The sequence below is a fragment of the Macrobrachium rosenbergii genome, chromosome 41 (genome assembly GCF_040412425.1).
Source record: "Macrobrachium rosenbergii isolate ZJJX-2024 chromosome 41, ASM4041242v1, whole genome shotgun sequence".
Taxonomy (NCBI): Eukaryota; Metazoa; Arthropoda; class Malacostraca; order Decapoda; family Palaemonidae; genus Macrobrachium; species Macrobrachium rosenbergii.
The window spans coordinates 2659397-2674919 of NC_089781.1; the positions used below are offsets into that span (position 1 = coordinate 2659397).

The following is a 15523-nucleotide window of genomic DNA, read 5'->3' on the forward strand; positions in this document are numbered from 1 at the left end:
TGACATGTTAATTTACTTAGTTGGAAATTCTAGCCCTTCACTTTGGAAGCGGCAGTGATGAACTTTCTTGCGTGAATCACCAGAATTACCTGTACCATTTATTTTGCCTGTACTTCATTAAAATTTTAACTGATTTGTATCTAATATTTCTTTCTTCCTTATTAACCAATCTGTACTGATTTTCCAGGCATTTTAAAGGTAGGATGAGGTGGTTAACTGTTGGGTTAAATGTATTCTAACCTAACCAGTCTGTAATCTGCAAAAATCACTAATCTGTTGCCCTGCTTGTCCCAATGATGCTGGATCAGTGATGGTTGACCTGTGCAACTTAACTGACACATGAGACCATCCATTGATGGTCCAAGTCACAACTGCTAACATTGGGAAACCACCATTAGTATGACAAGAAGCCAAACAATCTCTGCATCTGTAATGCTGAAGGGGTTCTGAAAGGAAATGAGGGCAAAAACATCCAGAAATAAAGCAGTAATGGAATGTCCTGCAAAGCTGACAAATCATATCCTTGGGCTCTCCTACTGATTGTGGACATGAACATGAAATAGTGCCAATCACCAAAATAATCCTCTTGTCCAGGTGAGCTCAGATGGGGTACTGAGTAAACTGAGAGAGGCCCATGTCAGCCTGGCCAGAAGCTAGTCTATTACCTATAGGTGTTCATGAGTAGGGAGCAGTAAGTGCACAGTTTACTTATCTCGATTCCTACATGTATGTATGTATGCACACCCAAGCTAGCAACTTTATGTAACTTTATTTAACAAAACTTACTGAAAATCTTGCTCTAACACAAAACGTTAAGTGATTACTTATTTCTAACCAACAATTCTGTTTTTTGTTTCCATTTTGTTTGCAAATTTCAGTTGCCAAATTTTTAGTCACTGTTGGAGTTATCCATCATTGGCAATGAGTATGGAGGGGAGTGTTACAAGATGGTTTTCCTATACCTAAGCTGCTTTTTTCTTATTCTATAAATTACAGTATTACCATTGAAAAGATTTCTCATGCTGCCCTAGTTGTATGCTTTTTTTCTGCCATTTTGTAGCTACATATTTTGGTAACACTAAATGCTTACATGTCAACTGATACACGTTTTTAACAATATTCCTTTCTGCAATTGGGGGTGTCATATGCCACCAAATATGGTAATTGAATATAGAAGTATCTTATCCAGTGTCATGTTTGTGCCAAACTTTTTTAATCAATACTGTATTTATAATGATTGCAGATGACCATAATTTAACGAAAATAAAAATGCACTTTAAATATCCTTTTATAACTTTAAATCAAAATAACTGGTTACTTTCAAACCATGTCACTTCTACTTTGAAGCTATTTTTAAGTATAAAAAGAACAAGAATAATCAAAATCAAAGTCAACCAGTGAATAAGAATATTTGACAATGAAAAAATGGCTCTCCCTAGTAGAAGAGGTCTCTTCCCTTGTCTAAGCTTTATTTATTTCTAATCTACAATTCAGGAATAAGTTAATTTGTCAAAATTGATAATTAGTGCTTTAGCAAAAGCAAGATGGTTTAATTCCCATGAACACTTTAGAACTTGAATCCTACAGTTTTAAGTATACAAAGATGAAACTCACCTGGATGAAGTTGGTTGTGTAGTTTTGTACAGTTCTCACATGTAATCTTGTTACTTCCAGTTAAAAGTTCGGGGGCTGTGAAGTTTGTCAAACAAGACATCACCGAACATTCTTGACTTCGACATTGGTACCTAGAGATTCAGAATTGTGTACCATTAATGAACTACCTTACATAGTTTACAGGTGATTAATCACTGTCACCTTGTCCAACAGTGTAATGCAAAGGGCCTCTATCAAAATTCATGCTTAGTTATGTGTATTTGACCTGTTGTTACATATATCTTTATTCTTAGGCCATGACAGCACAGCATGATACTAAATTTTATGAAAATTACTAAAAAAAAGCATTAAAGCTTCGAAGTTGCTCCTATGTTCAGAAGTATGCAAACCCCAGTTTGTTAATCCCTATTCATTCTTGTAAGGCTAAGAGACCAGGAGGTATATTTAAAATTCCCCACTCATAGGTCCCGCCACGGCTTACACCCACATACACAATGCCCATGCTTTTGGGGTTGCCAGTCTCTCAAAACTGGATCAAGAACTTGGAACAGAGCTTGACATATGACTTTAATTTTACATGACCACACCCATTACTTGAATTCTCCAAGTGAGGAATACCTTCCAACATCACCCTCCTCCAGGTTCTACAAGTAAACAAAAACCTACTCAAGATCACAAATGATTTAATATCAAAAGGTAAGTCATAGCAGTTGCAAAAACAAAGGAGTAGAAGGAAAAAAAAGACATGGCTAATTAAGTTTAAAGCAGCTACAGGGGTCTGAGTTATGAGAATCAGTTCTAGGTAATGGCTCTTTAATGGCTGCTACCCAACAAGAGGCAGCTAGAAGTTAGGGATCCATGATAAATTTAAAAAATTATATTCACAGTATTTTTACTTTATTTTCTTATACATACACAATATGCATGTGTTTCCTAATGGGATGTAGGCAAGGTGGTCTCTAATCTTCAACTCAATTTTATGCCCTTTCTCCATCTGCTATCTTTACAAAAAAAAGCATACAAATGATAATAACTGAAATCAAGTTGTGTGACTTACAATTTTACCAATAGAAATGACAGTGACTCATACCTGGGAGCAAGTGTGGTCAAACTTCTTGCAATCCATTCCTGTTTTAGTTTCTTCATATATCTTGCCTTTTTTTTACTTTCATCATCTCCATCTGTCGACTTCTCTTTGAATGTGTGAAGTGTCTCAGTTGAACCTCGCTTTTGATTAAATTTCTGGGTGTCTAATAAACTTTCTTTACTACAAGACTTTCTTCGGATCTTCAACTCCCCAACCTTAAGGCACATTTCCTCCATGTGTGCTTGGTCCACAGGTACCTTAAATAATTAACAAAATATGATGATGGGAAAGTTAAAATCAACAATACATTACTTAAAACTTGATTTACTGAGCAGTAAGTTTAACAGTAATCACGAGGACACTGACCAGACAATGGAAAATACAGATGATGTTATTGGTGAGAATAACTACATATCCTATGCAATGAAAAAAGTTGCTCTCTGATAAACCACACCATCTAAAACAAAAGGCTACGTAACTCCGGAGGAAAAGGAAACTAAATTACTACATTTCGTATTGGAGACAAAATCTCTTGGACTGAACTGAGGAATACAAACCTTCAAACTTGTATTCTTCATAACACAGACACATATACCATAAGAAAGCTAGTCTTGTGTGAAACTGTGGCAATACTTTCAAAATAAAACAGGTCAATCTGAGCAGCTTTTATGCTTGGTTTGAGTAATTACAAAATAATACTGGGACATAATAAAGTAGGCTCAAAGCATACCACAACAATAATCTAAAAATGTTTTTCAATAAAGATGCACTGTTTATAGCATACCTACCTTTACTATTCCGGCTTCATAGTTGTTTATAGTATCCCCACTTGATATAGATATGCTGTCTCCAGTTAGACTAGATGATGCTTTGCCACTTGTATTTGTTGTGATGTCTGACTTCAAGGAAGTGTTATCAGCTCTTTCCTGCAAGTAAAAACATTTAAAAGTCATCTTCAAACTTTGCCAACTAAAATAATAAACACAGTACCAATTTCACAACCTTTCTTGCAGCGAGCATTTGAATTAGTCAAAAACAAATTGCAAATAGTCTCTTTTAAGTACAACATTCCATTTAATGTGCAAAGGTCATACCCGCACCACACAGTCCAATCCTTTTCTTTATCCTTACACAAATGGTTATTTTTTTCTACAAGAAGCAGTAGGATTTAACAGTGTCTCGCTCTCACATGCCAAGAAAAGGCTTTGTGATTGCCTTCATTTGAGATTGGGAAGATACTCTGATTGTGGAAGCATGGTACCAAGTACTGAATTGAGAGGAACTCAGCATGAGCCTAACCTCTTTATATTAGACAATGCAATCATATTGTCTAAGACAAACAAAATGTATCCCTTTTAGAGGTTTCAATTTCCTAAGATGGAAAGACAGCCAATAGCTCCCGGAAGCTGGTATGACGCTCCCTCCGAGGAGGTGACCATCTTCCCCCTAACTGACAATCCTCCCAATGGCCTCCCCAACCTGTCAGAAAGGCGTCCATGTGTATTATCACTCATATGAATGGTGGAGTCAAGTTGGCCTGTTTGCTGTACTCCAACATCTTTCAATACCACACTGAGTAATTTTTCTTAGCATCTTTGGGTGACAGAATATGTTTATAAATCAAGTTAAATCTGGGCAATCATGCTGATATCTTTTAAGTACATCAGTGTTACTATGCAATGGCATCGTAATGTTTGAAATGTATAAGTGTTGTGAATATTTTAAAGGATGTGTCCCCTTACTATTGCAAAAAAATATGGTAACGCTTCTGATCCTAAGGAGGTACACAAGAGTTTGCTTTTCAAGTGAAGCTGAACTCTGTGGGAATGTTCGTTAAAAAGTAGTTTACCAGACAAATGGTTAAACTTAGTTCTTATCAGGCTGGCCTGAAGGGTTTTTCTTATCAAATGGATATTGTGCTAAGTTGTACAAATGTTTAAAATGTGGAAGAGCAGAAGGTTAATTAATGAAAATTAATTAAAATGTTTATGGTGACAAATATGGAAGCATAAGAAAAAGTACATTCTAAAAAGTGGACACGTGACTACTACTGGAAATGTAGAGGTGAACTCAGCAATGTATACATATTGTAACAAATGGAGTCACAAGAGATACTCAGGATTACAAAATCTGTATGGAGGAAGAGATTCTTGGGACTCAAAATGTATGACAAGAGTAAATGAGAGAGAAGGGAAAGAAGAGAAACATGAGGAACATCTAAGATGAGGCAGAACCTTTCTGTTATCTTTGGAACACACATGGACTGAGAAGCAGGGATTCAGAGGGCAGTATAAAAAAAAAATCTGCTGCAAGCTGGCTGAATAGGAAAAGATAACACAACTATTGGTAAAGGAAAATATCTAATTAGCTGATAGAGCAAAGACCAGTGATGGCCTGCTAATACTCCATGGAACAGAAACATGGGCACTGACAAAGATATGGAGGTTTTGAAAAGGCATGATTATAGAATTCTAAAATCCATGACCAGAGTGTGGTGGGCAGACCATATCAAGAATGAGAAGTGGCGTTGAGATATGGAGTCCAGCAGCTGTAATATACTAAGATCTCAAAGACTGAGATGGCTTTAACATTTGATGAGCAGGGATGTGGAATGGTTAATATAGGAGTAGATATGGAAGTACATGTATTAGGAGAAACAATAGAAAAAAAAGGGCAGATGAAGACATAGGCCTAATGGGAGTTTAGGAAGATATTCACGGGGCAGAGAAAATTAGAGAGAACTCATTTTGCATCTACCCTCATAAAGGGAAAGTTTGATGTAAAAATATTTGTGATGATGATGATGGTATTTATGAAAGTTATTTACATATCTATACAGTAAATGTGAACATAATACAATGATTTTATAATACAACAAGTTTTCCATACAAATTAATTAATCATAAAATGCCTTTGTGCATTTAGAACTACTATTAGTTACACAAATATACTGAAGAGAATGTACTTGTTCCATCTTCCTACCACCACTCACAACCAGGGATGGGAAAGAGGTATAGTCCCTTTTCATTAATTGCTTTGAATTTAAAATGTGTTTTTGTAGTATAAAAACATCTCTTGTTCATAATAAAATGACTCTAAAATGCCTGAATCACTATTTGGGAGTGAGAATAAGAGAGAAGCTGCCCTAAATTTAGTAATTCAGGTGGCAGCCTTGCTTTATGATTCCACCAGGCAGACTCTAAGGGGTCAGGGAGTAAACTAATGGTTTGTACTCATATCATCAGAACAGAATCCATAAGACCAAGTACCCAAACAACAGCATATTCATCTGCTTCCTGATCACTGCAAGATGCCCGAAGGAAAGTTAAGGAGCAGTAGTTGCAGCCCTCCCTGCACTATCCTTTGAACAATCTGATCTGCTGCAACTACAAGGATAAAAAAAAAAGTTTATTATCTGTTCATTAAACTTCTAATAGAAAACTGTCAAAAGGTGACCTCCAACACCAAGGGCTCAGCCTTAGTGGACTGCAAGGTCTCCACTTTTCCTGCAAATTCTCCACTTTTCCATCAAATAAACCCCCATTGTCCTTTCTAGCCAGGGACTTCATGACGCTGGAGTGAAAGGCCTTCTAAGACTTCCCCTGCTTGCTAAATCTGCTGCCTGACTACGGTAAGAAAGTGATAAAACGTCAAGTTCATAGCTATGAATAGCTATGAAAAACATCCACTATTTTTTACTGCCATCATCATTTATTTCAAGTTCATAACTTTGTAACTCAAAAGAGTTTCTCTACCTGTATGGCATAACTGGCCTCAAGCTCTTCTGATGGAGAGGCCTTTCTTCACTGTGAACTGCCAAAGAGTGAGAGGCCCTGTTGTCATATATTGTTACCTTAATAGCAGGATTGTACAATTCCAACCCCAGGCCTCATACCAAGTCCTCTGGGAAGAGTAGATTGGACAAGTTTCCAAAGGCTGATTGTCAAGTTTGCTAAGGGGTAGAAGGACATTCATATGTGGCGACTGGAGTCCCTTGCAAATGGCCCATCCTTCTAGCCTCCACAATGTCTCCTATTAATGGGCTCTTGTCATGATGAGATCCCATTCTTGCCAAACGAGAAGCGAAATCTGTTCCCTGCAGAAGAGTTCAAATTTTTCCCATCCTGAGGTAAAAGAAGACATCCTTTACAAACAGGGGGAGCCCATACTGCAGAATGATTGAACTCTTTTATTTTAGTAATGTCCCTTCATCCTCTACACCTATTGACTGGAGTTGAAGAAGCAGTACCCAACAATGCAGCAGTATTGTGGCACAGGCCTGTGGTGGTGGCAGCAGGGGTGCAGTGGCTGGGCACAGGTTGGGAGAAAACTGTGGAATCAGCAACAAGGTTAGCTGCTCAAAGGCCAAGGAAATCAACTCAGGTATCAGGGTAACAGGATGATGTGGTCCAACATGAATGGCAGGGAGCAGGAATGACGGTCCATCATCTGTCCAGAGGCCAAGGTGAGTACGAGCAGACAGATCTGCTGAGACCAAAACTGCTACTTCTGCAACTGATGTGCCATGAGGTATGCCTTCTTCATGAGCAGCAGAGACACAGCACTCACAGTTTCACTTTCTTAAGATAGTGGCTCTTATACCACAGGAGAGGTAGAGGGGGACATCAGTGACCTGTTACCAGCTGAAAAGTCTAAGAAATGTCACTGGAATCTTAGGGATGGGCATTCATATTCCCTCTCCAGTGCAAATTTGAACCACTGGTCTACATCCTACTCCACAAAAACTGAACAAATCTCCAAATTCAAAATGTTTATTTTGCAATAAGAGCAATAAAGGTAAAGGTCTTTGTCCAGGGAGGACATGAGAGTTACATGCCTCACATGGCAGACCTTCACATGTGCAGTGAAGAGGCATATTAGCTTTAGGACTTGAGTCAAAATAACATAAGCCATTGAGGTAGACTTCACCATCCCATAATCAACACTTGACTGTGACCCCTCTTTATTATCACACACAAGAAATTAGACATCCAGATACAAACTATTAAGAACTTGAAATTACTTTTAAGAATAGTCTAACATCACAAATTTAAAAATTTCCTCATATACAATAAGAAGAAAATTTAATCTTAGCAAAATCCACAATTTACAGTCAAACAAAGAAAAATGCAAAGGTAAAACATGATGACAATTATGGTATCTCCAAATAATGCATAAATTCCAACAGGCTGCAACAGAGATGGTGAGATGAAGAGGGATTATCAGTGATTAAAGCACAAAAAAAGAAAAAAGCTGGAAGCACTCAAATATGACCCAGAAGTGTTGCTGAGTGGGGATGTGAGCAACTGTATGGAGCAGGTGCATTCTTTTCAGGGTAATGTTGACTAGGAATAACTTTACAAAGAGTAAGGTATCTTATGATCAATGGGTTGTAAAGATCAACGACAAATGAGAAGCACCTTAAATGACAAAACAAAATTTTGACATTTTACCCACATCAAATTTTCAACTAATTTTCTTTAAATGACAAGTTTGTTTACATTCTGCATACATTGCAAAATCAGCTACTTTCTCCTTTAATTCCAATTCCACCTCCATTCTTTTTAAATTAATTCTGATGATAGAAATGGTACACATAAACATACAAATTCAGTAAGGGATATTTAAACCTCATTGGCACACCCTGTTACCATCTGGATGGTCCTCACGATAATTATCTCATTATTTGTACCCACACATCACACAAATATGCAGCTCATTTCAAGGACACATTTCTAGAAATCTACATAAAAGATATTATTCCAGTATAAGGTATCACATAAGCAGAATGTTTAAGAACAACTAGAAATAGAATGTCTTGAATAATTTCAAATTATGTTTTATAAATGCTTCTACAGTACTCTTAAACAAATATCTGCTAGATGACATTTCATGCAGGAATAAGCCTCACACTGTACTTGATGTGACCTAGCAGGAAAAAAGCTTCACCTAAGAAAAGATAATATTTACAGTACCATAAGTACAGTACATACTAAAACAACTCTTTTGACATTTCCAGACACAAGCAATCACTGATAAAAATAAATCTTACATAATACAGCACCAGCTTTAAATTGAATTTTAGGTTCATTGTGTTCTCTAATAGCATTTGAGTTCAGAATATTATAATTATTGTTGATTATATATTAATAAAACTATTAAAACTCTGTACTGTACACTTTAAAGATGTTGCTTGCAGTTTTCTAAAAAAAAAAAAGTATTCTTTGGCAACTGACGTCTAATTAGATGAGGCACAAAAGAACAATACATTGATGGGTAATGAAAGACAAAATGATGCATGTTAAAGATAATCCAAAAATACAGGAAACTGTAAATAGTTTCGAATTTCATCAAAAACTAAGCTTTGATGTAACACTTCAACCATAGCACAGGGTTTCTTTCTTAGGCATTATTGTATTTGCACATACAGTACAACATAACACATACACAACATCCAAATGTTACATAATACATTTTGTTTAGAAAAGCTATAGTAGTGCACCACTCTCATAAACATTTCACCAGTAAGAACAACACCTAGCATTAAACACACAAATTCAACATTATTATTTTAAAAGACTGGGGAGAATACAACAGACTACCTGATGTGCAGTCAAGTATTATATCAGTTACTTGCTTTTTATTATCCCAATACTGAAGCATGAAGCAATAGTAAAGATAAATTTATAAAGCTACACAAACATAAAACCTGCATAGGATTTCATATTAACAAGTGTAAATCACTTTAATTGTAAATGATTCAATTTACATTTTTCTCAACACACTACATTTTCAGTACACAAAGATAAAAAGTAACAATAAACAACACAATGGAAAGTCTTATAACGTAGCAACATTTAATTGCAGCTACCCTGTGACAGAGGAAGAATTTTATCATGATATTGTAACATAATACACCAGATTAGTCATTCAGCTTGAAGAATCACGTTTCTAGTAGTATTCCTCATGTATCATCACAGAATGCATTAGTCTGAGCTTCAGTTCAGTTACAAGTCAACTTACCTGAGTAGCTGAGTGCCATAAAAGGGGAAGAACTGGAAAAACTAATGGCTTCGAGATGCACTGCTGAACTATATTTTGATTGGAAGAACATTCTTGTCCTTTATTTTGTGGCACAAAGGGAGGACTAGTGATACACTGCAGTTGTCTGCAAACTACCAAGGGCTGTGCACCTGCACCTGTTGGTTTTGAATGACTGTAGATGCACCAGGCTGCCTTGGTGTGGCCTTCATCTGCCATAGGGTGAAATGAAGGGGCGTTGAGGACCACATCCGAGGCAGAACTGACACTAGGTGAGGCCTGAGAGATAGAATAAACATGATGGCATCTACAATCTTCTTTGATGCCCTTCATCCTTTCAAAATTTCTTGAGGTTTTCAACAGCACATGCTATGAAAATTTCTATGTTAACATATCTTTAGCAAAAATTTAATGAATAACATCTACTGTAACAATTACTTCAGTGTTAACAGCTAAGGCTAGTAAAGCAAAAGAGTAAAGGCCTACAGGAACTTAATAAATAAATTTTAAAACCAAAGGCCCAATGCTGCAAAAATAGCTAAATAAATGCTGAAAGAGGGTGCAAGCACTTGACCTTGTAAAAATAAGAATCAGAGTGAGCACAGGAGTGAATTTTTATCTGATACCTATGGTATTATTTTTATTAAAAAGAACTACTAGCACCGTACACTTACCTACAACCTAAAAGCTACAGGTTAATTGCCAAAAACTACAGCTACCAGAGAAGTGATGCACACCACAGCTTACAGTCAACTTTTTTTTACACATTACACTATTCATCAAATTTCAAATGTACCAATATTAACAAAGCCTAACCTTATACCATTTTGAGATTACGAAGAAATCAAATGATGTCATGAAAAGTACATCTCTCCAGATTCTGATGATGTCAAATGACATCATCTATAAAAGGTAAAAAATTCATCAATGAAAATTTTTGTCAGATAGCACTGGGATGGTGTTGATGTGTTGAATGATGATTTAACTCATCTCATGTGCAAGTAGGGGCTGTCTAAAAGCAATTATTATTAAACTTGTTTAAAGCCCGTTATTAAATGTTTTTGTCTATTACATATTTTCTACATACAATACCAGGCAAAAGAAACAATAACTTACACATCACTGTATTTTTATGATAACTGTATTTTCATGATGCAAAAACAATTTATAATCTCTATTAGGATTTTTAATATTTCACTGAGAAAATTTTAGTAATTCTTGTAAGCTCATGAGCATAAAATATAGTGAGTGTTTTATACTAACTACATTTTGGACCCCCAAAATCTCCAGCTTTTATTATAATTCTTAGTTTACAATACTCAGACCAATGATTTACATAAAATTTCATTTGTGACTGACAGTTAAACATACTATGGTCTTTAAAATAGCACTTGCTGCTTTAGTGAGAGAGCCATCTGGTCCTGGTTGCGAGAAAGAAAATAGACAAATTTCCCTGAATATGCTCCATAACGTTAACCCTTAAACGCCCATTGGACGTATCATACGTCGACTAAAACTGTCTGTTGGGTGCCGAGTGGACTACAAAAAATTTCAACCTTCGGTCAACTTTGACTCGACTGAAATGGTCGAAAAACGCAACTGTAAGCTAAAACTCTTACATTCTAGTAATATTCAATCATGTACCTTCATTTTGCAACAAATTGAAGTCTCTAGCACAATATTTCGATTTATGGTGAATTTTTTGAAAAACTTTTTCTTACGCACGGCGGTAACTCAGCCAAAAATTTCATAAATTCTTTTGTCATTTTGTCGTAAATTTTGCACTGTTCTATATTAGCTGTTACATAAAGTTTTATATATGAAAATGTGCGCAATTTCATGTACAATAGCAAAATACAACCCATGGTTGTAGCTTTTATCAGTTTGGAAATATTTTCATATAAATCACGATAACTGCTAAAATTTCAACCTTCGGTCAACTTTGACTCGACCGAAATGGTCAAAAAACGCAATTTTAAGCTAAAACTCTTACGATCTAGTAATATTCAATCATTTACCTTCATTTTGCAACCAATTGGAAGTCTCTAGCAAAATATTTCGATTTATGGTGAATTTTTGAAATAAACTTTTTCCTTACGTCCGCGCCAGAAATTCTTTCGTCACGTTGTCGTAATGTTTGCACTGTTTTATATTAGTCGTTACATAAAGTTTTATATATGGAAATGTGCGCAATTTCATGTAGAATACAACAGAAAATAACTCATGGTTGTAGCTTTTATCAGTTTTGAAATATTTTCATATAAATCACAATAACTGCCAAAATTTCAAGCTTCGGTCAACTTTTAACATCGACCGAAATGGTAAAAACGCAATTATAAGCTAAAACTCTTACATTCTAGTAATATTCAATCATGTACCTTCATTTTGCAACAAACTGGAAGTCTCTAGCACAATATTTCGATTTATGGTGAATTTCTGAAAAAAATTTTTTCCTTACGTCTCGCGCTGCTGTAACTCGCGAACATCTCGAAATTCTTTCGTCATGTTATCGTAATGTTTGCATCATTTTACATTAGTCGTTACATAAACTTTTATATATGAAAATGTGCGCAATTTCATGTAGAATACAACAGAAAATAGCTCATGGTTGTAGCTTTTATCAGTTTTGAAATATTTTCACATAAATCATGATAACTGCCAAAATTTCAACCTTCGGTCAACTTTAACTCGACCGAAATGGTCAAAAAATGCAATTGTAAGCTAAAACCCTTACATTCTAGTAATATTCAATCATTTACCTTCATTTTGCAATAAATTGGAAGTCTCTAGCACAATATTTCGATTTATGGTGAATATTTTAAAAAACATTTTCCTTACGTCTGCGCTGTAACTCGGCCGAACATCTCAGAAATTTTTTTGTCTCATTGTCGTAATATTTGCACCGTTTTATATTAGTCGTTACATAAAGTTTTATATATGAAAATGTGCGCAATTTCATGTACAATACAACAAAAAATAACTCATGGTTGTAGCTTTTATCAGTTTTGAAACATTTCCATATAAATCACGATAAATAGAAAAAATTCGACTTCCGGTCAACTTTAACTCGACCGAAATGGTCGAAAACTGCAATTGTAAGCTAAAACACTTACAGTCTAGTAATATTCAATAAATTAGCTTCATTTATCAACAAACGGGAAGTCTCTAGCACAATATTTCGATTTATGGTGAATTTTTGAAAAAAACATTTTTTTACGTCCGCGCATTATGAATTCATGCATCATTTTGTGATAATATTTTCTCTGTGTTGCTTTGATCGTTTTAAAATTTGTTATATACCAACATCATCGCAATTTAGCGTACAATACAACTAAAAAAAATTAACTCATTAGCTTTAACCGTTTTGCTTACAGTGCGATTTGTATACAATTATATACGAGTTTTTTTTTTTCGCTGTTATATATTCCAATATTTATATATGATAATGATATTTTTTTCATTTCTGATGGTTGCATACTAAACTTCAGGCAATGACAAAAATAAAGGAGCCAAAAATGAACTCTTAATCTTAAAAACTAAGCGTGCTGTGATTTTTTGAAAAAAACTTTTTTTCCGCTTCGGCGCTAACTCACCGAACGCCGCCGGCATATGGGAGACGTTTTTGTAAATAGGGCTTCGGCGTTAAAGGGTTAATCCCAGTGGTGCAAAAATAGGTTTTAACTTAAATAAAATACAATTTTTTTAAATTCAGATGATCAAAACGCATACAAACCCTTTTAATATGTAAACTTCAACCTTCAGGTAAGAGGAGAAAGTATGGAGTGCTTTTTAACCCTTAAACGTGTATTGGACGTATCATATGTCGACTAAAATTGTCTGTTGGGTGCCAAGTGGACGTACCGTACGTCGACTACAAAAAATTTCAACCTTCGGTCAACTTTGACTCGACCGAAATGGTCGAAAAATGCAATTGTAAGCTAAAACTCTTACATTCTAGTAATATTCAATCATGTACCTTCATTTTGCAACAAATTGGAAGTCTCTAGCAAACTATTTCGATTTATGGTGAATTTTTAAAAAAACTTTTTCCTTACGCCCGAGCGGTAACTTTCGCCGAAAATTTCAGAAATTCTTTTCGTCATTTTGTCGTAATTTTTGCACTGTTCTATATTAGCCATTACATAAAGTTTTATACATGAAAATGTGCGCAATTTCATGTACAATACAACAGAAAATAAATCATGGTTGTAGCTTTTATCAGTTTTGAAATATTTTCATATAAATCACGATAACTGCTAAAATTTCAACCTTCAGTCAACTTTGACTTCGACGAAATGGTCAAAAAATGCAATTGTAAGCTAAAACTCTTACATTCTAGTAATATTCAATCATTTACCTTCATTTTGCAACCAATTGAAAGTCTCTAGCACAATATTTCGATTTATGGTGAATTTTTGAAAAAACTTTTTCCTTACGTCCGGCGCCAGAAATTCTTTTCATCACGTTGTCATAATGTTTGCACTGTTTTATATTAGTCGTTACATAAAGTTTTATATATGGAAATGTGCACAATTTCATGTAGAATACAACAGAAAATAACTCATGGTTGTAGCTTTTATCAGTTTTGAAATATTTTCATATAAATCACAATAACTGCCAAAATTTCAAGCTTCGGTCAAATTTAACTCGACTGAAATGGTAAAAACGCAATTATAAGCTAAAACTCTTACATTCTAGTAATATTCAATCATGTACCTTCATTTTGCAACAAACTGGAAGTCTCTAGCACAATATTTCGATTTATGGTGAATTTCTGAAAAAAACTTTTCCTTACATCTGCGCTGCGTAACTCAGCCGAACATCTCAGAAATTCTTTTGTCATGTTGTCGTAATGTTTGCATCGTTTTACATTAGTCGTTACATAAACTTTTATATATGAAAATGTGCGCAATTTCATGTAGAATACAACAGAAGATAGCTCATGGTTGTAGCTTTTATCAGTTTTGAAATATTTGTACATAAATCATGATAACTGCCAAAATTTCAACCGGTCAACTTTAACTCGACCAAATGGTAAAAAAACGCAATTGTAAGCTAAAACTCTTACATTCTAGTAATATTCAATCATTTACCTTCATTTTGCAATAAATTGGAAGTCTCTAGCACAATATTTCGATTTATGGTGAATTTTTTAAAAAAACATTTTCCTTACGTCGCGCAGTAACTCGCCGAACATCTCAGAAATTTTTTTGTCATGTTGTCCTATTATTTGCACCGTTTTATATTAGTCGTTACATAAAGTTTTATATATGAAAATATGTGCAGTTTCATGTACAATACAACAGAAAATAACTCATGGTTGTAGCTTTTATCAGTTTTGAAATATTTTCATATAAATCACGATAAATAGAAAAATTCGACTTTCGGTCAACTTTAACTCGACCGAAATGGTCGAAAACTGCAATTGTAAGCTAAAACACTTACAGTCTAGTAATATTCAATAAATTAGCTTCATTTTTCAATAAACGGGAAGTCTCTAGCACAATATTTCGATTTATGGTGAATTTTTGAATTTTTGACTTAATTCAAAAAACATTTTCTCTGTGTTGCTTTGATTGTTTTTTACCAAAATCATCGCAATTTAGTATTACAACTAAAGAAAATTTCATGCATCATTTTACAATTGATATTTTCTCTGTGTTGCAATATTTATTTGATTGATATTTTTTACAATTTGTTATATACCAAAATCATAAAAACGCGTGCTGTGATTTTTTGAAAAACTTTTTTAGTATACAATACAACTAAAGAAAATTAACT

At 34.7% G+C, this 15523-nt stretch overlaps 1 protein-coding gene across 7 annotated transcripts in view; it reads right to left on the reverse strand.

The window, feature by feature from the left end:
* Nucleotides 1–15523, reverse strand: part of Usp16-45 (ubiquitin specific protease 16/45) — a 363690-nt gene that overhangs the window by 49736 nt on the left and 298431 nt on the right. For 4 of the 7 annotated variants that reach the window (XM_067083791.1, XM_067083789.1, XM_067083788.1 and 1 more), the window contains 4 exons: nucleotides 9725–10021; nucleotides 3490–3627; nucleotides 2705–2958; nucleotides 1615–1745 (listed from right to left, as the gene is read on the reverse strand). In XM_067083791.1, coding sequence (XP_066939892.1) covers nucleotides 1615–1745; nucleotides 2705–2958; nucleotides 3490–3627; nucleotides 9725–10021 — 820 coding nt within the window. The remainder of the gene's footprint in view (nucleotides 1–1614; nucleotides 1746–2704; nucleotides 2959–3489; nucleotides 3628–9724; nucleotides 10022–15523) is intronic. The other 3 variants (XM_067083793.1, XM_067083792.1, XM_067083794.1) reach the window with 1 other exon arrangement.